This window comes from Pongo pygmaeus, chromosome 16 (genome assembly GCF_028885625.2).
Source record: "Pongo pygmaeus isolate AG05252 chromosome 16, NHGRI_mPonPyg2-v2.0_pri, whole genome shotgun sequence".
NCBI classification, from domain to species: domain Eukaryota; kingdom Metazoa; phylum Chordata; class Mammalia; order Primates; family Hominidae; genus Pongo; species Pongo pygmaeus.
The window spans coordinates 20152226-20177165 of NC_072389.2; the positions used below are offsets into that span (position 1 = coordinate 20152226).

The following is a 24940-nucleotide window of genomic DNA, read 5'->3' on the forward strand; positions in this document are numbered from 1 at the left end:
AAAGCCATATTTTAAAAAGTATTAAGGCAATGAGGTTCTGAAAATCCTAACTGAATGGAAAAAAATGTTATGCCTGTTTATTGTAAATGAATACTACAGATAAACACAAGTCCAGCATGATTAACTGAACTCACTTTATGTTGTAGCCTGGCAGTCATTTAACATTATTTGGAGTAGTGCAACCTTCACCAATTTTAAAATTTTCTATGGATGCCAAGTTGCCATAAAAAGCGGGCCTCGCCTACTTTTCCGGAGGCCTTTGGAAACTGTCCAGAAGCATATGATGCACGGCACAGAAAAGTAGTAAGTGTATGAACCATCCTGTTACACTGCCAAACTCAAGTGACATGAAGCCTAACAGAATTATTCTTTCTTTATAAAAAGTTCCCTTAAAATGCTTTTGGTAATGTGAATTAATAACCCTGGGGCCAGCATTCTGCTGCAGATTTGGAGGCGGTAGCTGTGCTTATCTTAGAAACTACAGAATAGGATGAAAAATTACTGTAATTACCAAGTTTTATAAGGCTTAATTAATTATATACCAAATATATAATGTAATACCTTAGGTATAAGACAATCTCAAGTGCTATAAAATGTTAAAGAAGAACTGATTATTTATTAACCTATGCATGTTCAAACGAGTCTGTCCTCAAGGGGGAGAAAACTGGTTCTTTTATGTACAAAGCACAGATGTAGGTACAGTATATAAACAGATAGATATGTAGCACATCTGTAGTATTAAAATGGCATGGGAGGAGGCAGTTAGTTAGTTAGAAAAAACAACATCTAAAACAGCTCCTTAGAAGGCCAATAATAAAGCTGGAAAAAAGGGAGTTTCCACGCAGCCAGTGGTGAGCTGCGTGGGACACCAGCACCATTGGCAGGGGAGGCTCTCGGGGAGTGATGGCTTACTGGGCTCCAGGCAGGAGCCATAGGCTGGAACAGGCGAACACTCTTCCCATCACCTAGGTGGAAATTAATTAATTCTGCCAATACTTTTTTTTATAAGGCCAGTCAATGGTTATGAGTGGATAGGTTCAAAGCGGGATGGTGTTCATTAGACCTTTTTTATTATTCTACCTTTTCTGCATATGTTTGCAGTTTTCCATCAACTTCTTCATAAACAAACATTTTCTAGAAACCAAAATATGTAGTGGCCCAAAGGAGCTCTTAAGCAAAGTACCTAATACAAAGAGACCATATTCTATAAACAAACAAACATTTTAAGTAAGTTTGTTCTAAGCATTCAGACTTAGAATAAGAACTTCATTTCAACTTTTTATTATAACATGAGCTAAATTTAAGAAATAACCCTAGTCTTCTATTTCCCAGAGCTGTTCAAAGTCTAAATGACAATATAACTCATTATGAAAATATACTGAAAAGTACAAGAGCTGATGTAAAACGGTAATCAAGGTTCCAGGCATCATGGGATCAGGGTAACTGAAGAATGAACCCAGCCAGGCTGCAACAGCAGGCAGGATGTGCTGGCTTGATGATGAGGTGCTAAGAAGGCCATCGAACGCACAGAGGAAGCCGTCACGGTGATCATCTCAACCTGAGAAATCGTTCCTTGGGGTGATTTCTGCCCTTTTTTTTGTTTTGTAAGAAAGAGTTTCCTTCATTCAGTAACTTAGTTTTCCCTTAATATTTCAAAAATAAAACCAATCATCAAACAGGAGCCACTTTTGTACGTAAGGTAAATCACAGGATAATGTATTGGGATAACTCTCTTTTTTAAAATAAAAAAGCCTTATATGGTCAGGGATTGATGGAGTGGGGATGACAAATGCACATTTCAGACTTTCATCACCAATGAAAAAATAAAGGATTTTTATACACTTAAAACTGTCATTAGTGCATTCGGCTTCTGGAGAAGGGATGAAAATGTAAAATACTTCTACAACAATACAATGTTAATAGAAATCGTCATGTGCTGAGGTCATTTTTAGTGAGCTACCATTGTTTAAATATAAGAAAAGTAATTTCTTGGTCCAAATTAGTGAAATCTTTCTTTAAAAAGATTGCCTTTAAAGAACATTATTTGAGGACAATGTTTTTTCAGACACATTCTGATATTCAAATTCACTTCATAACAATCACAGATTAACCTTTAATTACACCTTTCTTAAAAAGCTGTCAGATTTCCATTTCTTCGGGAGACATTTTCACCAGTGTGTTGTTCGATTCCACAGGTTAAGCTTTCTTCATTATTATTAAGAACTTCATACATATTAGAGAGATTGCCATTCATTGCTTTCTCATCTTTTCGAAAAGACACAGGCAGACTTGCTAGACTAAAGCTGACGTCTTTAAAGGCATGCAACAAGAATATCCCCACAATGATTGTAAAGAAGCCACTCAAAGTACCAATGACATCGTCAACAGGCATGTCTTGCCACTCCTTAAAAAGAATAGCTGAACAAGTTAAAACTGATGTTGTAAAGAATACATAATATATTGGAGTCACAATGGAAGTGTTGAATATATCCAGGGCCCTATTTAGGTAATTAATCTGTGTGCTCACACAGACGATGAGGCTCAGCAGCAGAATCCAAGCCAGGGGATGCCGCAGCACAGGCTTCCCAGCAAACAGCTCCTTGATAGCAATGCCCAGGCCCTTCACACAGGAGACTGAAAATGCGCCGATTACAGAGCAGATTGTTATGTACACAAGAATGTTTGTCTGTCCGTGGCGAGGACCCACCACGAAGATTAGTATCAAGGCCACAATGACCACAAGGGTTGCAAAAACCACAAAACCTGGAGGAGGCAAAGAAAAGTTACACGGGTCAAATGGTTGGTTGTTCTTAAACACAGAATGCAAAACAAAATATAATAAACTTGATAGGGAGAAAAGGTATGGCCTGGAAATAAAAATCAGCTTTATTTTGCTGCCCAAGCAGAAATGCAACCACAAAAATTTACTTAGATGGACAGACTGGAAGATTAATGTGAGCTTCATATTCACAAATTGTTATACCCCTAACATTTTTGCAGCAGCATTTTATGCCAACTTAAGTGCTCTAACTCACCAGGCAAGAGGGACAGTGGGATCAGAACAGAGACAGAAACTAGGGAGGAGAAACTATGAGGTGGCCTTGAATATTCAACAACTTACAGATGCTAAAAAAAACCAAAAAACACAAAAACAAGAGTTCTTCATCAAGTTTTCCCTAAAAGGGGTAAACTTTTTTTTAAATGTGTGGACAACTGCTGGAGTAACGAGCAAGTCAACTGGAGAACTTGAAAGATACTATTGGGGTTCTGGTTGAATATGGAGAATTAAAGCCAGGATGATAACAGCCAACAACTGTGTAGCACTGTGGGCCAGGCATTTTTCTCAGCAATTCGCACTCAACTACCCTGTATCACAGATACTACCACCTGCATCTTTGGATGAGAAAACTGAGGCCCAGATAAGTCACATGAATTTACTCTTCCTTCCTCAAATTCCACTCATAAAATACACAGTAATAGGATTTTTTTTTTTTTTTTTGAGACAGAGTCTTGCTCTGTCGCCAGGCTGGAGCGCATGGTGCAATCTCGGCTCACTGCAAGCTCCGCCTCCTGGGTTCACGCCATTCTCCTGCCTCAGCCTCCAGAGTAGTTGGGACTACAGGCGCCCGCCAACACGCCCAGCTAATTTTTTGTATTTTTAGTAGAGACGGGGTTTCACCATGTTAGTCAGGATGGTCTCCATCTCCTGGCCTCGTGATCCACCCGCTTTGGCCTCCCAAAGTGCTGGGATTAGGCGTGAGCCACGGTGCCCAGCAGTAATAGATTTTTAAAGACACAAATACAAAAATTAACAAGACGCCAGGTGCGGTGGCTCACGCCTGTAATCCCAGCACTCTGGGAGGCTGAGGATGGCAGATCACCTGAGGTCAGGGAGTTCGAGACCAGCCTGGCCAACATTGCGAAACCCCATTTCTTCTAAAAATACAAAAATTAGCCAGATGTGGTGGCAGACACCTGTAATCCCAGCTACTTGGGAGGCTGAAACAGGAGAATCGCTTGAATCTGGGAGGCGGAGGTTGCAATGAGCTGAGATCACGCCACTGCACTCCAGCCTGGGCAATAGAGTGAGACTGTCTCAAAAAAAAAAAGAGAGGACCGAAGATAACAATCCTTCGTAACTCAGAAAGCAAAGGCTAACTAATAACTGGTACAGAGATCCAAGAAAGCGGAATCCTACACATCCCCTGTGACAAAAGATTAAAAAGCAATTTAGTTTGCGGCACAGAATGCTCAAAAGGTACAAAGTGCCTCTTAAGTGGAGTAAAGGCAAGACTGAAAGTGAGGCCTGGCTGAAAAGTCCATTCAAGAAGCAAGGAGACTCCTGCCCAGTTCTGGGAGACTGTCCCTCCCGTGCCACAGAGTTCCAGGAAGCTGAGGTCAACCATGCCTCCAGGTGTTAATCCTTCCCCCCAATCAATTCCCAGGATGCCCACAGCCAGCCATGAAACTGGAAGCTTTTTTTGCTGGGGATCTGACCAGCCCAACTTTTATATAACAGAGGACAGCAGGCCGGGCACGGTGGCTCACGCCTGTAATCCCAGCACTTTGGGAGGCCAAGGCGGGCGGATCACGAGGTCAGGAGATCGAGACCATCCTGGCTAACACGGTGAAACCCTGTCTCTACTAAAAATACAAAAAACTAGCTGGGCGTGGTGGCAGGCGCCTGTAGTCCCAGCTACTAGGGAGGCTGAGGCAGGAGAATGGCATGAACCCGGGAGGCGGAGCTTGCACTGAGCCGAGATCGCGCCACTGCACTCCAGCCTGAGCAACAGAGCAAGACTCTGTCTCAAAAAAAGAAAAAGAAAAGATAGTCAGAGACCACCAGGAGAGAAGCCAAAACAAACAGAAAAGTGCAAAGCCTCTGTTTCTCTCATGTAGACAGAGGAAAACTTCAAAATAAACAACTGTCCCTCAAAAAACAAAAAATTTACTAATATCCTTAGAAAAGCAAGAAAAACTATTATTAATATCCTCAGAGACACAATGAAACAGACTGACCTGGCACCCCAAATACCTACAAACAATGGATCTACAACAACAAAAAACCCCAAACAAACAAAAAAACATTTATTTGAGGGCATCAAAGAGCCATCAAAGTAGCCAGGACTTAAGGGGCCAAAATTCAGAGAAAAGAGAAGAATCAGCCCAACACTCACCTCTGCCTTCTCCCTTGGGGCAACTACTAATGCAAGGAGTGAAATGGCATAAAGGCCAATCAACACCGGCCTAAGCTTAAGGGGACTAGGTAAAAACGAGTTGGAATTTGGGGCTGCCTAAGCAGCTGGGACTGAATGGACCAAGACCCAGAAAGGAGGGAACTATAGAGTAGTGAGCCCAAATTTCTATGTGCACTTCCCCTTACGGTGTTTCTTGGCACACAAGCTGCACAGCCAAGGTCAGAGAAGCCAAATGGAAAGCCTGGCCAGGAGGCCACAGGACTAAGCAGGGATTTCAGCGTCTCAAGTTACTGAGGAGCAGACCCTGGAGCTCTCAGTTTCTCAGGTGGAGGGGCCCAAACCAACATCTGAAGCTATCAGTTGAGAGCCAAAGGGCTATGAATAAGAATAAAGGCAAACTGAGCCAGGTGTGGTGTCTCATGCCTGTAATCCCAGCCCTTTGGCAGGCCGAGGGAGGTGGATCACTTGAGCCCAGTAGGTTGAGACCCACCCAGCCAACATGACAAAACCCTGTCTCTACCAAAAAAAGACACAAAAATGAGGCCAGGCACGGTGGCGCATGCCTGTCATCGCAACTACTTGGGAGGTTAAAGCAGGAGAATCACTTGAACCCAGGAGGCAGAGGGTGCAATGAGCCAAGATTGCATCACTGTGCTCCAGCCTGGGTGACAGTGAGACTCCATCTCAAAAAAAAAAAACAAAGAAAATACAAAAATTAGCCAGATGTGGTGGCACACACCTGTAGTCCCAGCTACTCAGGAGGCTGAGGTGGGAGGATCGCTTGAGCCCGAGAGGCAGAGGATGCAGTGAGCCATGATCACACCACTGCACTCCAGCCTGGACAACAGAGTGAGACACTGTCTCCAAAAAAAAAAAAAAAAAAAAAAGAATAAAGGCAAACTAGAAAGAAACCAGGCCCAACAAAGCTTAAAACAATACCTTCAGGGTGAAGGTGAGCTACTGTATTCTTTTCTGCCTACCAGAAGAAATTTACATTCTCTCTGAAGGAAGAAACACATTACTTAAAACCTCTACACACCTTCTAATATCCTACGTCCAGCATTCAATTAAAAAATGCCAACACAAAACCAAATGCCTAAAAGCCAAAAGAGAAACACCACCACAGAAGCAGGCCCACAAAGAATTCTAAAACCGAAGTTAGCAGACAAAGACTTTAAAATAACTAGGAATCAAAGAACAGAGGCAAGAAACTCTTAGAAATTAACAATATAACCGCAGAAATAAAAACTCAGAAGGGCTGGAAGAAAAAACAGAAAATCTCCCCAAAGGCAGAGCAAAAAGACAAAATGGTAAAATGAGGGAAAGAAAACATAAGAAAATTAATGATCTAGGTCAGGAACTCCAATAAACAGATGAATAAGAATCTCACAAAGAGCAAACAAGAATATCAAAGGAGTATTCAATTCAGTTCCCAAGAATCAGACATAAATTTTCAGATCAGGCGAGGCACGTGGCTCACACCTGTAATCCCAGCAGTTTGGGAGGCTGAGGCAAGTGGATCACCTGAGGTCAAGAATTCGAGACCAGCCTGGCCAACCTGGTGAAACCCCGTCTCTACTGAAAATACAAAAATTAGCTGGGCGTGGTGGTGGGCGCCTGTAATCCCAGCTACTTGGGAGGCTGAGGCAGGAGAATCACTTGAACTCAAGAGGCGGTGGATGCAGTGAGCCGAGATCACGCCACTGCACTCCAGCCTGAGCAACAAGAACAAAACTCTGTCTCAAAAAAATAAAAAGAGAGAGACCCATCAGGCAGGGCACGGCGGCTCACACCTGTAATCCCAATACTTTGGGAGGCCAAGGTGGGCGGATCACTTGTGATCAGGAGTTCGAGACCAACCTGGCCAACATGGTAAAACCTTGTTTCTACCAAACAAACAAACAAAAAATTAGCCAGGCATGGTGGCACACGCCTGCAGTCCCAGCTACTTGGAAGGCTGAGATGGGAGAATCGCTTGAGCTAGGGAGGAGGAGGTTGCAGTGAGCTGAGATCACATCACTGCATTCCAGCCTGGGCAACAGAGCCCTGTCTCAAAATAAAATGAACCATCAGGCGCCCAGCACAATGGACAAAAATGGACCCATCTCTAGGCATGTCAGTGGGAAATTTCAGACACTGTGGGAAAAGAGAACATCCTACATGCTTCTAAAAACAAACAATTGGTCGCATATAAAAGATAAGGGATAAACTGTTCAACTTCTCATCAGCAACAGCAGAAATGAGAAGACAGTGGTGGTCACAATAGGTTAAAAACATTTTGAGATAAAGTCTCAAAAAATCTCATCTCTTCATGCCCTTTCTTGTCTCCTCTAGAGTGGCACCACCAAAATGAAGGCACAAACCCAAGATTCTGGAAATAAGGGATCCAAGAAAAAGCAAACTGAAGGGAATCCCCAGGATGCTGCTGAAGAGAAATGCAGATAACAGCTGTGCTGGCAGCCTGGAGACACCCGCCTAGATTGAGGCCACACAGAAGGCACTGAGAGACATTTCCAAAAGAGATGAAACAAAGAATACCTCTTTGTTTGAAATTACTGACAGTAGAGTCAACTGGGGAAGAGTTTCATGATACATTGGTCAATTCATAAAAAACTATGCAAACAAGATAATTATTACTTCTGGAAGAACTTAAATCATACAGGAAAGGAACAGCAACCACTATAAAGACTAAGATGACAATAAAAGTTATGTGTCGATGATAATGTAAACAAATAATCTCAAGAAAACTATACAGGTGCAGTAAATAAAAGGTAAAACAGATAATGCCTAAAGCTAAGGAAGTAAGTAGTAGCAATATACGCACACTACTTACAAACACAGAGTTAAAAAACAGTAGAAACACAGGCTTGGGATTGATAGGAGGGAGCAGGGAACATGACGACAATTTGTTCTTCTACCAGGTGGAACAATTTCTCTCCTTATGTGCTCATCAAATTTCGATTAAAGTAAAAACTAAGTTAAAAAGTAAAATACAGTAAGACTAATAAGACTTTTTCTTACCTGGATCGCCTAGCTTGTGAGACATTTCATTTAAAGTCTCAATCTCCTCTTCCTTTGGAGCATGAATGACCATAACTGTAGATCCTAGAATACTTAGCAAACACCCAATTTTCCCATGAAGATTAAGTCTTTCATTGAGAAAGTATGAAGAAAGAATGGCACTAAAATGGGGAGGAAAAAAAATTGAGAACTTTAAAATAATCAGCTACTTTTCTTTTTCAAATATCAATAAAACTCATAATTTAAATCACTGAAATCAAACTAAAACACTGTGAACTTATGAAGATTCTGGCTTTCGCCAAGGAAAAAAAAAGTATACATTTCATCATAAAATGTAAACATTTCTAGGAAATCATCTGCTTCATCATACACTACACCTGTATACTTACTATCTTTCCACTGCAAGAAGTCAATATGAAATTTTTATAAATTTATAAAAATTTGTATAAATTTATATCCTAATTAAGAACCTAAATCCAGGCCAGGCACAGTGCCTCACGCCTGTAATCCCAGCACTTTGGGAGGCCAAGGTGGGTGGGTCACCTCAGGTCAGGAGTTCAAGACCAGCCTGGCCAACATGGTGAAACCCCTTCTCTACTAAAAATACAAAAATCAGTCAGGCATGGTGGCGGGCGTCCTGTAATCCCAGCTACTTGGGAGGCTGAGGCAGGACCTAGAAGGCAGAGGTTGCAGCGAGCCGACATCGCGCCACTGCACTCCAGCCTGGGTGACACAGTGAAACTCCGTCTCCAAAGGAAAAAAAAAAAAAAGAATCTCTATCCAAACCACCAGTGCTTAAAATTTACTCAACCTTAACTTATTCCTATTGGTTGATGCATGCACCCCTCTTGTGCTGTTAATTGTATATAATTTGCCTATTACGTTATCAGGTTTTAATAACTTGTAGCTAGTTTTATCTAGACCTAAAAAGAAAATACAGCATAAACCAATAAATACAGTAACAGAATACTATAAAGAAAATTAAGGGTAAAGGGCAATGACTTATACCATAACCCTGTTTTACATATAGTTTTTTTTGGGGAAAAAAAAAAACAGATAAAAATCAGTCAATCTACTTTGGGAATAGTAACCAAGATCCAGACTTCAATATGGGCTTGGTTGTTTGGGCTAATCATTACAAAACAGAAATGGGACAAGTCTCAGATCACTCATTCAAAACAAGCACTCCAGGCCAGGCATACAAATCTACTCATTGGCCGGGCACGGTGGCTCACGCCTGTAATCCCAACACTTTGGGAGGCCAAGGCGGGTGGATCACGAAGTCAGGACATCGAGACCATCCTGGCTAACATGGTGAAACCCCATCTCTACTAAAAATACAAAACATTAGCCAGGTGTGGTGGCGGACACCTGTAGTCCCAGCTACTTGGGAGGCTGTAGCAGAAGAATGGTGTGAACCCTGGAGGTGGAGCTTGCAGTGAGCCGAGATCGTGCCACTGCCCTCCAGCCTGGGCGACAGAGCAAGACTCCATCTCAAAAAAAAAAAAAAACAAGAAAAAGAAATCTACTCATTACGAACCAGACTCTACCAAAGTGCACAGGCACTGAATGATAAATACTGGGATGAGTGTAACTTTGAGTTTTACTTATTTTTTATTTGTTTATTTTTTGAGACAGAGTCTCGCTCTGTAGCCCAGGCTGGAGTGCAGTGGTGCGATCTCGGGTCATTGCAACCTCCGCTTCCTGGGTTCAAGCCATTCTCCTGTCTCAGCCTCCTGAGTAGCTGGGACTACAGGTGCCCGCCACCACGCCCAGCTAATTTTTGTATTTTTAGTAGAGGCAGGGTTTTACCATGTTAGTCAGGCTGGTCTCAAACTTCTGACCTCATGTGATCCACCTGCCTTGGCCTCCCATAATGCTGGGATTACAGGCATGAGCCACCGTTCCCAGCCAACTTTGAATATTAAAGAACTGAAATCGAAGTAGAACTAGTACTGGCTCTGAATACAAGCAAGACAAAGCATTTTCTCCCACAAATCAATAGCCTGCCTAAGCACAGAAGTAACTTTTTAAAAGCAATTACTACGTAGTGTAAAAAGCGAAGTTCTCCAGGTTGTTGAAATGTAAATTGTGTTGAACACATGTAATTAGATGGTACTGAATATTTTAGAAACTAAGATACTGACTACTGTTTCTACATGAAAAATATGTCCTTACCTTACTAGCACGCTGAGAGCTCCTAGTGGAGTCACTAGAGTGGCTGGTGCAAACGCATACGCAGCGAAGTTGGCCACCTCACCAGCTCCCACTTGGAGACAGACAACAAAAGAAAAACTCAGATAAGAACGTATGTACTCAACTTGGAAATGCCGGCATTTTATGCACTATCTATATTATTTCAACTGTATTTAGTAACCTCCATATTTCTCCAATTTATTATTATTATTTTTTTTGAGACGAGTCTCACTCTGTCGCCCAGGCTGCAGTGCAGTGGTGTGATCTTAACTCACTGCAAGCTCCGCCTCCTGGGTTCACACCATTCTCCTGCCTCAGCCTCCCAAATAGCTGGGACCACAGGCACTCGCCACCATGCCCGGCTAATTTTATTGTATTTTTAGTAGAGACGGAGTTTCACCATGTTAGCCAGGATGGTCTTGATCTCCTGACCTCATGATCTGCCCGCCTCAGCCTCCCAAAGTGCTGGAATTACAGGCGAGAGCCACTGCGCCCGGCCTCTCCAATTTATTAATAAGGGTTACGGGTCTGTAAATTTCCAACATTACAGTAAGAGTCCAAGTCAATTAGAAACATTCTAGAAACAACACATATCTGTAAATCTAACGGAAGAAATCTAGTTCATGCTGACATAAGGCATTTTAATAAAAATTTTAAATAGATACTTATATCCCAGGACAATAAATAAAAATCACTGAGAAGAAGCCGACATGAAGGTAAAGGTACTCTTCCCCCAAATCCTTTTCATTTGGTTTTTTTTCTTTTTTTGAGATGGAGTCTTGCTCTGTCACCCAGGCTGGAATGCAGTGGCATGATCTTGGCTCACTGCAACCTCCACCTCCCGGGTTCAAGCAGTTCTCCTGCCTTGGCCTCCCGAGTAGCTGGAACTACAGGCGCGCGCCACCATGCCCAGGTAATTTTTATATTTTTAGTAGAGACAGGGTTTCACCATGTTGACCAGGCTGGTCTTGAACTCCTGACCTCAAATGATCCACCCACCTCAGCCTCCCAAAGTGCTGGGATTACAGGCGTGAGCCACTGCGCCCAGCTTGCTCTTTTTAAAAATGCAAATCATGCTATATGCCAGGTCCTGTTCTAGAATCAGGATATACAGCAGGGTGCAAAATAAAGACATTGCTCTGATAAAACTTTTTTTTTTTTTTTTTTTTTTTTGAGACAGTCTCGCTGTCGCCCAGGCTGCACTGCAATGGCGTGCGTGATCTTGGCTCACTGCAACCTCCACCTCCCAAGTTAAAGCGATTCTTCTGCCTCAGCCTCCCGAGTAGCTGGGATTAGAGGCACCCACCACCACACCCGGCTGATTTTTGTATTTTTAGTGGAGACAGGGTTTCACCATGTTGGTCAGGCTGGTCTTGAACTCCTGACCTAAGGTGATCCACCCACCTCAGCCTCCCAAAGTGCTGGGATTACAGGCGTAAGCCACCACACCCAGCCTCTCATAAAACTTTTAGTGAGGGAAGACAAATCAAGCACATGTGCCAAGAGGTTAAAAGTGTTATGAAGAAAAACAGTGAGGGAAAATAATAAAGTGCTGGTGATGAAAGAAGATATCCTACTATGTGTCATGGCATTAGATATGGGCTGTCTGATAAGAAACTTTAGAACACTGGGAAATTAAATCCCACTAAGGAATTATCTAAATTGAAAAGCTACTGAGGAATCCTACGCAGGGCAGAGGCATGATCTCACAAAAGGATCCCTCTTGGCTACTGCTTTTTCCAAAAGTTATGCCAATTTTGATTTAGCAGCGTATGAGAGCTCCCTTTGCTCCACATTCTCCCTGCTGATCTTTCCCATTTTCATTTGTTTATTAACCCTATGAAATCTTTTAGGGAAGTAGCTGTTCAAGTTTATCCTGTTTTCTCTAATTGATTTAAGGTAATTCTTTACATATTTCAGATGTAAATCTTTTATTGGTTAAACATATTAAAATTGTCTTTACACTCTACAATTTGCCTTTTTCTTCTCTAGTTAAACTCTTCCCTCTTTAATTCCTAAAACGTCTTTTAAATATGGTTACCGTTAAAATTCAATCAAGGAATTTGGCTGCAATGTCTCAAATATCTTTTTATCCAGAATACTCTCTACTATCTAATTTCTATTTAATGTATGACTGACTTCTTAAAAAGGAAAAAAAAAAGCTTGGAGAAAGTTTTTCAACTAATTAGGAAATTATACATGATTTTCTATTTTTTTTTAACTGAATACTCTAGAAATTACGTGTATACTTAACTTGTGAAGTCTAATATTAATATTTAGCTTTATTTCCTTCTGGATAATGCCAGAACCTTAGCATTTTCTCCCTTCCAACTGACTATTGTTGTGTATTTTTTAATACACAACAGGTGAGCCTGTATTTTTTAATACACAACAGGTGAGCCAAGGTGGCTCACTCACAGGACTGGCAAGTAGGTCCTGGCACAGTGAGAGCCTGGGGAGCTCTCCACGGCTGCCTGAGTGTCCTCAGAGCACAGCAGCTGGCTTCCCTCAAAGTGAGCAATCCAAGGAATCAGGAAAAAGCTGCAATGCCTCTCGGCTTCACCTTGGAAGACACACATCATCACTTCTGTGGTATTCTTGGATCACACTGTTTTGAACTGCACTAATTCACTGTGAAAGGGGATTAGAGAAAGGTGTGAATACCAGGAGGGGAGTCACTAAGGGCTATCTATCACACATAAATTGGCCTGGCATGTTCCCCGCTCATGGCCTTCACAGTTAGTTTCCTCCTGCTTGAAGTGTTGCTCCCCCAAATATCATATGGGCAGATCACTCACTTCTTTTACATCTTGTACCCAAATACCTTTCAGCGAGGCTGGCCCTGGCTGCCGATCTAACATCCTAATAAACCTATCTATCCTCCATTTCACAACACTCCTTCCGACTTCACTCCTTCTCCTTCGCATTTATCACCACGCACAGGCACGTAAACACATCTTAACTTCTTTATCTTGTTTAATGTCTCCCATCTAGAATGTAAGCTTCATGTGAGTGGAAATTTTTCAGTCTTTTCCTCTCACTGATGTATCTCCAGCACCTAGAACAATGCCTGGCATACAAGACATGATCAATAAGTATTTGCTGACCGAACAGTCAGTCAAGGCTCAGTGTCTTCAGAATATTTTTTTTTTTTTTTTGAGACAGTTTCACTCTTGTTGCCCAGGCTGGAGTGCAACGGCACAATCTCACCTCACTGTAACCTCCGCCTCTCAGGTTCAAGCAATTCTCCTGCCTCAGCCTCCCAAGTAGCTGGGATTACAGGCATGCGCCACCACGCCCGCTGATTCTTTTGTTTTTTTTTTACTAGAGACGAGGTTTCTCCATGTTGGTCAGGCTGGCCTCACTCCTGACCTCAGGTGATCCACCCGCCTCGGGCTCCCAAAGTGCTGGGATTACAGGCATGAGCCACCACGCCCGGCCCAGAATAATTTTTTTCCATGTGCCTTTTTAAAAGGAATTACCAAAATAGTCATGGTGACTTTTTGTATTTTTATTTGATAAGTCTTATCAAATACATACCTCTTTTTAATTTGGAATGAGAACAAATGCAGGGGGAACAAATTAAAACAGAATTCTCCTCTTAACTTTCAAAATTACCTTAAATTGAGCAGAAATTTTAAAAATGCACGGGCATATCAAACATGTTTTAATCAGATGGGTAAAAAAAAGCCTTCTCGTTCCATTTAAATGCACTATGAGGGTACAACAAATAGACTTGACTACTTGGTGAATGACATCAAGTATTTGATAGCACAACAAGGTGACTACAGTCAATAATAATTTTTTTTGTTTTGTTTTTTGAGACTGAGTCTCACTCTATCACCCAGGCTGGAGTGCAGTGGTGCAGTATCAGCTCACTGCAACCTCCACCTCCCAGTTTCAAGCGATTCTCAGGCCTCAGCCTCCCGAGTAGCTGTGATTACAGGCGCCTGCCACCACGCCCGGCTAATTTTTGCTATTTTTAGTAGAGACGGGGTTTCACCATGTTGGCCAGGCTGGTCTTGAACTCTTGACCTCAAGTGATCCACCCGCCTTGGCCTCCCAAAGTGCTGGGATTACAGGTGTGAGCCACCGCGCCTGGCCCAATAATAATTTAATTGTACATTTAAAAATAACTAGGAGGCCAGGCACGGTGGCTCACACCTGTAATCCCAGCACTTTGGGAGGCCGAGGCAGACAGATCACAAGGTCAGGAGATCAAGACCATCCTGGCCAACATGGTGAAACCCCTTCCCTACTAAAAATACAAAAATTAGCTGGGCTTGGTGGCGCACGCCTATAGTCCAGCTACTCAGGAGGATGAGGCAGGAGAATCGCTTGAACCCAGGAGGCGGAGGTTGCAGTGAGTCAAGATGGTGCCACTACACTCCAGCCTGGCAACAGAGCGAGACTGCATCTCAAAAAATAAATAAATAAATAACGGCTGGGCATGGTGGCTCACACCGGTAATCCCAGCACTTTGGGAAGCCAAGGTGGGGGGATCATGGGTTCAGGAGTTCGAGACCAGCCTGGCCAACATGGCGAAACCCCATCTCTACCAAAAGTACAAAAATTAGCCAGGCGTGCTGGCGCGTGCCTGTAATCCCAGCTACTTGGAAGGCGGAGGCAGAAGAATCACTTGAACCCAGGAGATGGAGGTTGCAGTGAGCCGATATTGTGCCACTGCACTCCAGCCTGGGTGACAAAAGCGAGACTCTGTCTCAAAATAAATAAATAAACAAACAAATAAAAGAGTATAACGGGGGCCAAGCAGGGTAGCTCACACCTGTAATCCCAGCACTTAAAGAGGCCGAGGCAGGAGGTTTGCTTGAGCCCAGGAGTTCAAGACCAGCCTGGGCAACATGGCAAAACCCCGTAAATAAAAAAAAAAAAGAATAAAAAAATTAGTCGGGCGTGGTGGCACACACTTGTAGTCCCAGCTACTTAGGGGGCTGAGATGGGAGGACTGCTTGAGCCTGGGAGGTTAAGACTCCAGTTAGCCATGATCACACTACCACACTCCAGGCTGGGCGACAGAGTGAGACCCTGTCTCAAAAAGAAAGAGTACTGCCGGGCGCGGTGGCTCACGCCTGTAATCCCAGCACTTTGGGAGGCCAAGGTGGGCAGATCACGAGGTCAAGAGATCGAGACCATCCTGGGCAACATGTGAATCCCTGTCTCTACTAAAAATACAAAAATTAGCTGGGCATAGTGGTGCGCACCGGTAGTCTCAGCTACTCTGGAGGATGAGGCAGGATAATCGCTTGAACCTGGGAGGCGAAGGTTGCAGTAAGCTGAGATGGGCCACTGCATTGCAGCCTGGCAACAGAGCAAGATTCCATCTCAAAAACAAAAAAAAAGACGAATTGGATTGTTTGTCCTGCAAAGGATAAATTGTTGAGGGGATGGATAACCTATGGATACCATAATGCAATTATCACGAATTGCATGCCTTTATCAAAATATCTCATGTACCCTATAAATACCTACTATATAAGTACCTACTAAGTACTCACAAAAATGAAAAAAGTAGGCTGGGTGCGGTGGCTCACGCCTGTAATCCCAGCACTTTGGGAGGGCAAGGCAGGTGAATCACCTGAGGTCAGGAGTTCAAGACCAGCCTGACCAACATAGAGAAACCCCGATTCTAGTAAAAATACAAAAAAATTAGCCAGGCGTGGTGGCACATGCCTGTAATCCCAGCTACTTGGGAGGCTGACGCAGGAGAATTACTTGAACCCAGGAGGCGGGGGTTGCGGTGAGCCGAGATCGTGCCACTGCACTCCAGCCTGGGCAACAAGAGCGAAACTCCATCTCAAAAAAATAAAAATAAAATAAATAAAATTAAAAAGTAAAAGAAAATGCTACTAAACTACTGAATTTTAAATTATATATTTCAGTTATGTTAATTAAAAAACAAGATTTATGCCAGGCATGGTGGCTCACGACTATAATTCCAACAATTTGGGAGGCCAAGATGGGTGGATCACCTGAAGTCAGGAGTTCGAGACCGGCCTGATCAACATAGTGAAACCCCGTCTCTACTAAAAATACAAAAAATTAGCTGGGCGTGGTGGTGGCACGCCTGTAATCCCAACTACTTGGGAGGCGGAGGCAGGAGAATCACTTGAATCTGGGAGGCAGAGGTTGCACTGAGCCAAGATCACGCCACTGCACTCCAGCCTGGGCAACAGAGTGAGACTCTGTCTCAAAAAAAAAAAAAAAAAAAAAAAAGAAAAGAAAGATTATTTAAACCTTTAAAACTTGCTAGTAATGAGGCTATAATACCATATGCAAATATTTTAATATACAGCTATCACGTTTTTCTTGCAATGTTCTTTATACATACTTGACAGCAGTCCAGCCCACCACAACCATTCCTTAAGATATGCATGGCCACCTTGACCTGTGAATGAAGAAATATTTCACATCTCTGGAAGACTGTAAGACTCTTGTATAAATTATAACTATTAGTAATGACAGATTTTTAAATATCTCAGTTACTCCTTTAAATAAAGGTTTCTGCATGACTCAGGGGATTTCTCTGACAATTTCTTAATGATTATCTTGCCAAGGTGAATGAATCCTTTGCAAGCATATCCATCATGAACAGTGAGAGCACCTCTTAGGACCAAGCATCAGGGACTAGGGGAACAAGCAGCAGATGCTGACAGTTTCTCCTCTGTCCACTGAGCCCCATAGAGGCTATCATTTCATGTTTTTCTGACTGCTGAATTAGGTTCAGCCACAGAGACGGCACAGGGAAGACAGAAGGGCGGTACTGTTTCCTGCCAGGGCAGCTGTCCTCATCAGGTCCAATCGGGCCTAAAAACGAAGCCAGAGTAGAAAGATGGAGTGTGACCATAACGTCACTTAACACTGGGAGCCACCACGAGTGTCCCTGAGAGAGGAGTCAGGGCAGGGCCAATCATCCTGATTACCCCGCAGGGTCTTGTGGCTTGTCAGTGATTTCTAGACAAACAACCTACACCAGCCGAAGTTCACTAAACTGGACACTCTTCAAGCTGGGGAAGCCCTGTCTTTCCTTCCTGCCACAATGTCAAAGTTCAAAGTCAGAACGTCTACTATCATGGACAAAAGATCCCAGCCTTTAATCAATTCTGATTTTAACCATGGTTTTTTTTTAGACGGAGTCTCACTCTGTCACCCAGGCTAGAGTGCAGTGGTGCCATTTTCGCTCATTGCAACCAACCTCTGCCTCCCGGGTTCAAGTGATTCTCCTGCCTCAGCCTCCCAAGTAGCTGGGACTATAGGCCACGCCACCATGCCCGGCTAATTTTTGTATTTTCAGTAGAGATGGGGTTTCACCATGTTGGCCAGGTTGGTCTTGAACTCCCGACCTCAGGTGATCCACCTGCCTCAGCCTCCCAAAGTGCTGGGATTACGGGCATGAGCCACCATGCCCGGCCTAACCATGAACTCTTATTTCCTTCCCTGCAGACATATCAAAATTTAAAGAAAAGGTTGGATACTACTTTGGCATTGGTCCCTGTTTCCACTTTGATGATAACTGCAGGACTGAGTAGTTAACTAATTATGACATCTTCTCACTTCTTTTCTCAATATAAATAACCGAACATCAACTTTGTAAACATTTAGAACTCCTGAACAATTCAAAGTTTCAAATACACTCACTAGGAATGAAGATGTGGTCTTGTACAAAGAACCTGTGCATGTAGGTAGACACTGAGGTTACTTCAAAGTCACATAAGGCATAACCTACCTGCTCTCATAGAGCCTTTCCTGGCAAGTCGAAGGAGGCCTTTTTTTTTCAAAATGAAACTTCCTCCAATGAAAATGCTGGAGCTCATAGCCAATCCCAGACCAATATAGAAGTCATATTTTCCACGCCCCTGGCTCATTTCGTTTGTTACTTAAGGAGTTCCTGTGAATCACATTGATCACAGAACAGAGAAACCGCTGGTACTAGAGGCAGAATGAAGCAGTCTTCAAACCTAAACAATAAAAAATGAAATGTGGTTTTCACAGAATGCTCATGACAGCTCACATGCAATTAAAAATTTTACTCCATTTCTCTTCTCCTAAAGAAAAAATAGCTCCTTCATTACTAATATTGATAATAAATATTTATTATTTAAATTTAGCACCAACCTGTGTATTTCTTCAAATTATGGCAAAAGATAGGATCATGCTATAAAACTCTGATTTCATAAACTCTGATCCCGTATTTTCAAAAAAATGTTTCTAGCCTTAATAAAACTTTCTGATAAGAAAAAAAAATTCTGCAGAAAAAATTAGGCATAACAATATACAAATCTAGTTTGGAAATACATTTATCAGGTTCTCAAATGTGTCCTTTTGAATAATCTATACAAAGAAACTCAAAATTTTCTCACCCATACATTTTCTTCTTAGCAATAGGTTCACATAAGCATATGCTAATTTATTTATTTAGCCTATTCAGGGATGTGCTGAGAGAAGGCAGATTTCACATTATTTGTTATCAGAGGGTAACAATTCTTGCAGAGAGGTGTCTGCTCGGGCGTGCGGTATGGTACTGGTGGCCTTTGGAGAACATGAGGACCATGGTATCTGGAGGGCTCAATCCTCGAGGCCAGACAGGAAGCAGAGGCTTACCAAAGACTGCAATTGTTTTTCCAAATGTCTAACTCATAAACTCAGTTGACAGATGAACTAAAGCACAGTGTGGATAGCAGAGAAAAAATAGTTTTTAGCAACAAGGTTTATGACTGGTTCTAAATGCCAGACCAGCTTTCTAGCACATCTTGGGATTTTTAGTCCCACAATTTAACTTCTGAGTTCCAAAACTAATCTGCAATTCAGTCAGGACCCTAACTAGCCACGTTTTTCCGTTCTTCAAGTTATGAGACACTGGCTTTTAACCAAAGCAACTTCAACTCCCTGTCCACCTAGCCCCTCAATTACTTTATCCATCCATTCAAACAGTATTTACTGGATATTATGTGCTAAGCGTTTATTATGCTAAGCTCTCCAGCTTCACAAGGAAGACAGACAAGATATAGTTAAATAAGGAGTGATAATAACATTACTGCAGTGAGACTGCAATAACAGTAAACACGACATTATCACACTGAGTTGATATTACTCCCAAGAAATGAAAAAGTCCAATGTTTTTGATTTGCCCGTTAAGGCGCATTATCGTTCCTGTATGATTCAATGAAAAGACTATCCTCCCTCAGCCCTGATTTGCCACTCGGCCATCAAGCTTGCTTTGGCCAATGGGAGGGAGGTGTAAGGAACAGAGTGCCAGTTCTGAGTCTACACCTAGAGGCCTCTCTTACTTCTGCTTGCCCCTTCGCACCCTGCCATAGCCATAGGAAGTGCATGTCCTGATCACAACAGAGGGAAGGGCACCAAAGAAAATCGTCCCAGTGACTCACAGAACTGTGAGCATGATCTAAGTGCTCATTCCTATATGCCACTGAGAGAGCTAACTCACACACATAAACAGGCTTACTGCAAGTATAAAGTTTCCACCCTGATTTTTGAAAAACCAAAAATTTTCTGTAGAAAATGGGGATTCAGTGATGGGTAAAAGCTGGGTGATGGGTACACAGGGACTCATCGTATTACTGTATCTGCTTTTGTGTATTTCTGAACATTTCCATATTAATGTTTTTAAAATACAACCTTTAGTGCTCAAAAGGTACAAGGATGCCAAGGTAGAAACCACCAGCAAGTCCCAAAAGCCAGGTCACCCCACAACCTAAGACAAAATAATACTGAAACACTGGGTCGGGCATGGTGGCTCACACATGTAATCCCAGCACTTTGGGAGGCTGAGGCTGGTGGATCACAAGGTCAGGAGATCGAGTCATCTTGGCTAACATGGTGAAACCCCGACTCTACTAAAAATACAAAAACAAAATTAGCCGGGAGTGGTGGCAGGTGCCTGTAGTCCCAGCTACTTGGGAGGCTGAGGTGGGATAATGGCGTGAACCTGGGACCAGGAGCTCGCAGTGGGCCGAGATCGCGCCACTGCACTCCAGCCTGGGCAACACAGCGAGACTCCATCTCAAAAAAAAAAAAATATACTGAAACACTGAAAGAAGACACTCAAGTCAAAAAGGTGCTGAGTTCTTCTAAGTATCAGTCATAATCTCATGGATGAGACTGTCAACCTGAAAGCCTTCCAGAACTGACCTCTACCTTAACAGATTTGGAAAAGTACCCCTAGTCCCTCTGTGCCATTCATAAGGCAAGATGATTCCACGAGAAAAGTCTTAGGTGGGGAGTTTGGAGACCCTGTCTTGCTTCCAGCTGGAGGTGTGATCTTGAATGAGTCACCACATTAACAGATATATACATAAAAAGAAAGAAGCTAAACAATCTAAGGTATTACCCACTTTATGTGCCAAATACTGGTCATCTCAAGCCTCAAGTTAACTTCAGCATACCTATGGAATAATTCTAGACAGGTGAGTCTCATTGACAGTAAAAATAAATTACAGAGATGTAAACACATTTAAAGACAAGGCAGGAGAACTTGAAACAAGATGTCAGGGACAATCATCATTTCTACATACTATAAGATTGCAACAAAAAGCAAGTGTGCTCACACTGTTCCCACTGCATCCTACAGGGCTTGTTTATCTGTGTTTATCAGCCAGTCTCCTGCATCAGACTGTAAGCTCCTGGGCTCCTGCATGATATTCGCCCTTTTAGCCTATGCACATAGCTATCTGGTAGTCTCAAAATAGGTCTTAATACGTGTTTTCTGGGTGAATATGGATGAATGGAGTAATTCTTTTTTTTTTTTTTGAGACAGAGTCTTGCTCTGTCACCCAGGCTAGAGTGCAGTGGCATGATCTCGGCTCACTGCAACCTCTACTGCCCAGGTTCAAGTGATTCTCCTGCCTCAGCCTCTGAGTAGCTGGGACTACAGGCACATGCCGCCATGCCCAGCTAGTTTTTGTATTTTTAGTAGAGATGGAGTTTCACTATGTTGGCCAGGCTGGTCTGGAACTCCTGACCTCGAGTGATCCGCCCATCTCAGCCTTCAAAAAGTGCTAGGATTACAGCCATGAGCCACCACCGCAGCCAAATGGAATAATTCATAATTAGCCCTTAGAAACAGCCAGATACAGTGGTACACACCAGGAGGCTGAGGCAGAAGGATTGCTTGAAACCACGAGTTCAAGTTTAGCCTGGGCAACATAGTTACGCCTGGTCTCAAACAAACAAAGCAGCCATTAATACACAGAAAACTACTGCATCATTTAGATCAGCATCCTAAAATGTAACCGATGTTTTATAGCTTTTAAACTTGAGAACCATAATCATTTATCCAATATGCTAGTAAGTGGCAGTACTGGATGGAAGTGAAAATGCAAGGACAATGGTTATAGACTAGGAAAATGGGAGTGAGAAACCGAGCTACCCAAACGCTTCAGCCCTCCTGGCAGGTATATCCTTCTCAGGAGTCAGGGTCACCTCACTTCAATGAAAGCATTCCTTAAGATCATCCAACATAAAAATCATTGGCCAGGCGTGGTGGCTCACGCCTGTAATCCCAGCACTTTGGGAGGCGGAGGTGGGCGGATCACCTGAGGTCAGGAGTTCAAGACCAGCCTGACCAACATGGAGAAACCCCGTCTCTACTAAAAATACAAAAATTAGCTGGGCGTGGTGGCACATGCCTGTAATCCCAGCTACCTGGGAGGCTGAGGCAGGAGAATTGCCTCAACCGGGGAGGCAGAGGTTGTGGTGAGTTGAGATTACGCCATTGCACTCCAGCCTGGGCAACAAGATAGAAACTCTGTCTCAAAAAAATAAAAATAAGATAAAATAAAAAAGATCATCTGACATAAAAATCATCGGCCGGGCACGGTGGCTCACGCCTGTAATCCCAACACTTTGGGAAGCCGAGGTGGGCAGATCACGAGGTCAGGATTTCGAGACCATCCTTGCCAACATGGTGAAACCCCATCTCTATTAAAAATACAAAAATTAGCTGGGCGCAGTGGCAGGTGCCTGTAATCATAGCTACTTGGGAGGCTGAGGCAGGAGAACTGCTTGAAGCCAGAAGGTGGAGGTTGCAGTAAGCCGAGATCACCCCACTGCATTCCACCCTAGGTGACAGAGCAAGACTCCGTCTCGGGAAAAAAAAAAAAGAATCATCATCCTCCTTTAATCTTTGTCTTCATGAAGCAATGTTCTTAATTATCACGCAAGTTCTACTGCTGTGGAAGTAACTACTTGACAGCTGTATTGCTCACTACATACTTTAAGTTCTATGGTAATAAAACAAATCAAATTTATAGTCTGAATATTCTGTAAGCAATAAAATTGAACCTTCTTACCAATAAAGATGATATCCAGAAAAAAGTCAGGTTTATCTACAGTTCTAATCCCAGTATAACAAGAGACTCACAGGGCTGGGTGCGGTGGCTCACGCCTGTAATCCCAGCACTTTGGGAGGAAGAGGCGGGCAGATCACCTGAGGTCAGGAGTTCGAGACCAGCCTGACCAACATGGAGAAACCCTGTCTCTACTAAAAATACAAAAAAATTAGCAGGGCATGGTGGCACATGCCTGTAATCTTAGCTACTCGGGAGGCTGAGACAGGAGAATCGCTTGAACCCGGGAGGCGGAGGTTGCGGTGAGCCAAGATTACGCCATTGCACTCCAGCCTGGGCAACAAGAATGAAACTCGGTCTCAAACAAACAAAAAAACAACAACAACAAAAAAAACAATAGCCTCACAAATCCAAATTTAAATTATTATTATTATTATTTTGGAGACAGGGTGTCATTCTGTCACCCAGGCTGGAGTGCAGTGGCACAATCATGGATCACTGCAACCTCGACTTCCCAGGCTCAAGTGATCCTCCCACCTCAGCCTCTCAAGTAGCTGGGACCATAAGTGTGCAACACTACACCACCTGGCTAATTTTGGTATTTTTTGTTGATACGGAGTTTCACCATGTTGTCCAGGCTGGTCCCGAACTCCTGAGCTCAAGCGATCTGCCTGCCTCAGCCTCCCAAAGTGGTAGATTACAGGTGTCAGGCACTGCATCCTGCCCAGATTTTACTTCTACTATGAACCTGACTTTCGAATAACTGATTTGTAACACTTAATTTACTAATATTTACTAACACTTCATGTTAACTTTCACTAAATGCAAGTTACATACATGTGGTGTAAGGTCTAACATTAAGACCCAATATTACATGTTGCCTTGACATCTGCTATAAACCGGGAGGTTTTAATGGCCTCAGGGCAAGTTTCCCTGCCCCTGATGCCAAACAATTCTCATCACAGTGACCAGGCACAGGTACAGTTCCAGCTTATGCCTGAGGAGTAGGCCCCACTGCCCTGCCAGCCCAAGGAATTCTTAAAGCAATTATTAAAGTCTTTCTGCAGGAACCATAGCCACTCTCGTTACCACACAGCCTGCCTCTCGCAGCCCCTGGTTCTCTGTTCTATCCTGAGCGAAAGACTAAGAAACTTCCGTCCATCTCGTCTGCCCAGCGTCAGTACTGTGGGATGGAAATCCCTCCCCCACTGACAAGGTGAAGAGGTGATTAAAACAATACATATAATGGAATTTTACCCATTTAATCCTAAGGCCACTGAAAATTATTCCTAACCTTACTATAACTATCATATGAGATTTTCTCCACATTTACGTTACATAATGCTTCATGATGCTATTTAAAATCTACTTTCCCCTTTCCCTTTAATCTATGTGTTATGGGAAATTTCAAACACAAAAAGCAGAGAGAAGGCCTTTTCTGACCAGCTGGGTCCATCATGTGCATATGGCTTTCGAGAGTCCCCTTGGCCAGGCACCCCTCTCCTGCCTTCTTCATTCCCAACACAGGAACCTGACACCCTCAGACAGGCCCTCCCCTCCTCCTCCTGCAACCCAAAGCCTGCTCTCCACTCAAAGCCAGGGTACACCTTAAAAAGACTTCTGCAATTAACTCCAGCCCACAGGCATTTTCTCTTCTTTCCACTATTTACTTAGCCTTTTAAATTTAATTCTCAATTACTATTCTATCTTCAAGGTAAACTCTTTAAGTTCCTTAAAAACAATTACTTAGGTTTTTTGTGGTGGTTTCCCCACAAAAGGCACTCATTTTTGGTAGCAAATTTGATTTACAAGCCTTTCTAGAATGAGGCATATCACCAAATAAGGTGATCTGGTTGTTTTGTTTGTTCACTCATGGAACTGTACCAGGGTGTATGTGTGGAGGGCTGGGGGATGACAAGCAGCATACAATTTGCAAGCCTTCAAATTATAAAGCAGCCTTCTGCCACCAAGAAAATAAGTGATCTCATTCTGACTTACAGTTTGAAAATAGGACATCAGAGGGAATGTCCTGAAAGGAATGAGTTGCTTCACTATTCTCAGACCTGGTCCCACTCTGCTCCCTCTCTCTGTAACTGAAGGTCAATCACAGCCGGGAGAGCCTGCAACAGAGATATTTTTTATTCTTAAGAATTAGCCACGAGGCAGGGCCAGTATTAAAGACAGATAAACAGTAAAACTTTC

General features: G+C 43.0%; 1 protein-coding gene across 15 annotated transcripts in view; it reads right to left on the bottom strand.

The window, feature by feature from the left end:
- Nucleotides 1-1265: 1265 nt before the first annotated feature.
- The window catches only part of NIPA2 (NIPA magnesium transporter 2), a 30181-nt gene continuing 6506 nt past the window's right edge, over nt 1266-24940 (bottom strand). For 4 of the 15 annotated variants that reach the window (XM_063653096.1, XM_063653090.1, XM_063653088.1 and 1 more), the window contains 6 exons: nt 24737-24858; nt 18160-18391; nt 16765-16821; nt 10398-10488; nt 8220-8380; nt 1266-2763 (listed from right to left, as the gene is read on the bottom strand). In XM_063653096.1, the coding sequence (XP_063509166.1) occupies nt 2129-2763; nt 8220-8380; nt 10398-10488; nt 16765-16821; nt 18160-18298 (1083 nt within the window). In that variant the 5' untranslated portion in view covers nt 18299-18391; nt 24737-24858 and the 3' untranslated portion in view covers nt 1266-2128. The remainder of the gene's footprint in view (nt 2764-8219; nt 8381-10397; nt 10489-16764; nt 16822-18159; nt 18392-24736; nt 24859-24940) is intronic. The other 11 variants (XM_063653097.1, XM_063653089.1, XM_063653095.1 and 8 more) reach the window with 3 other exon arrangements.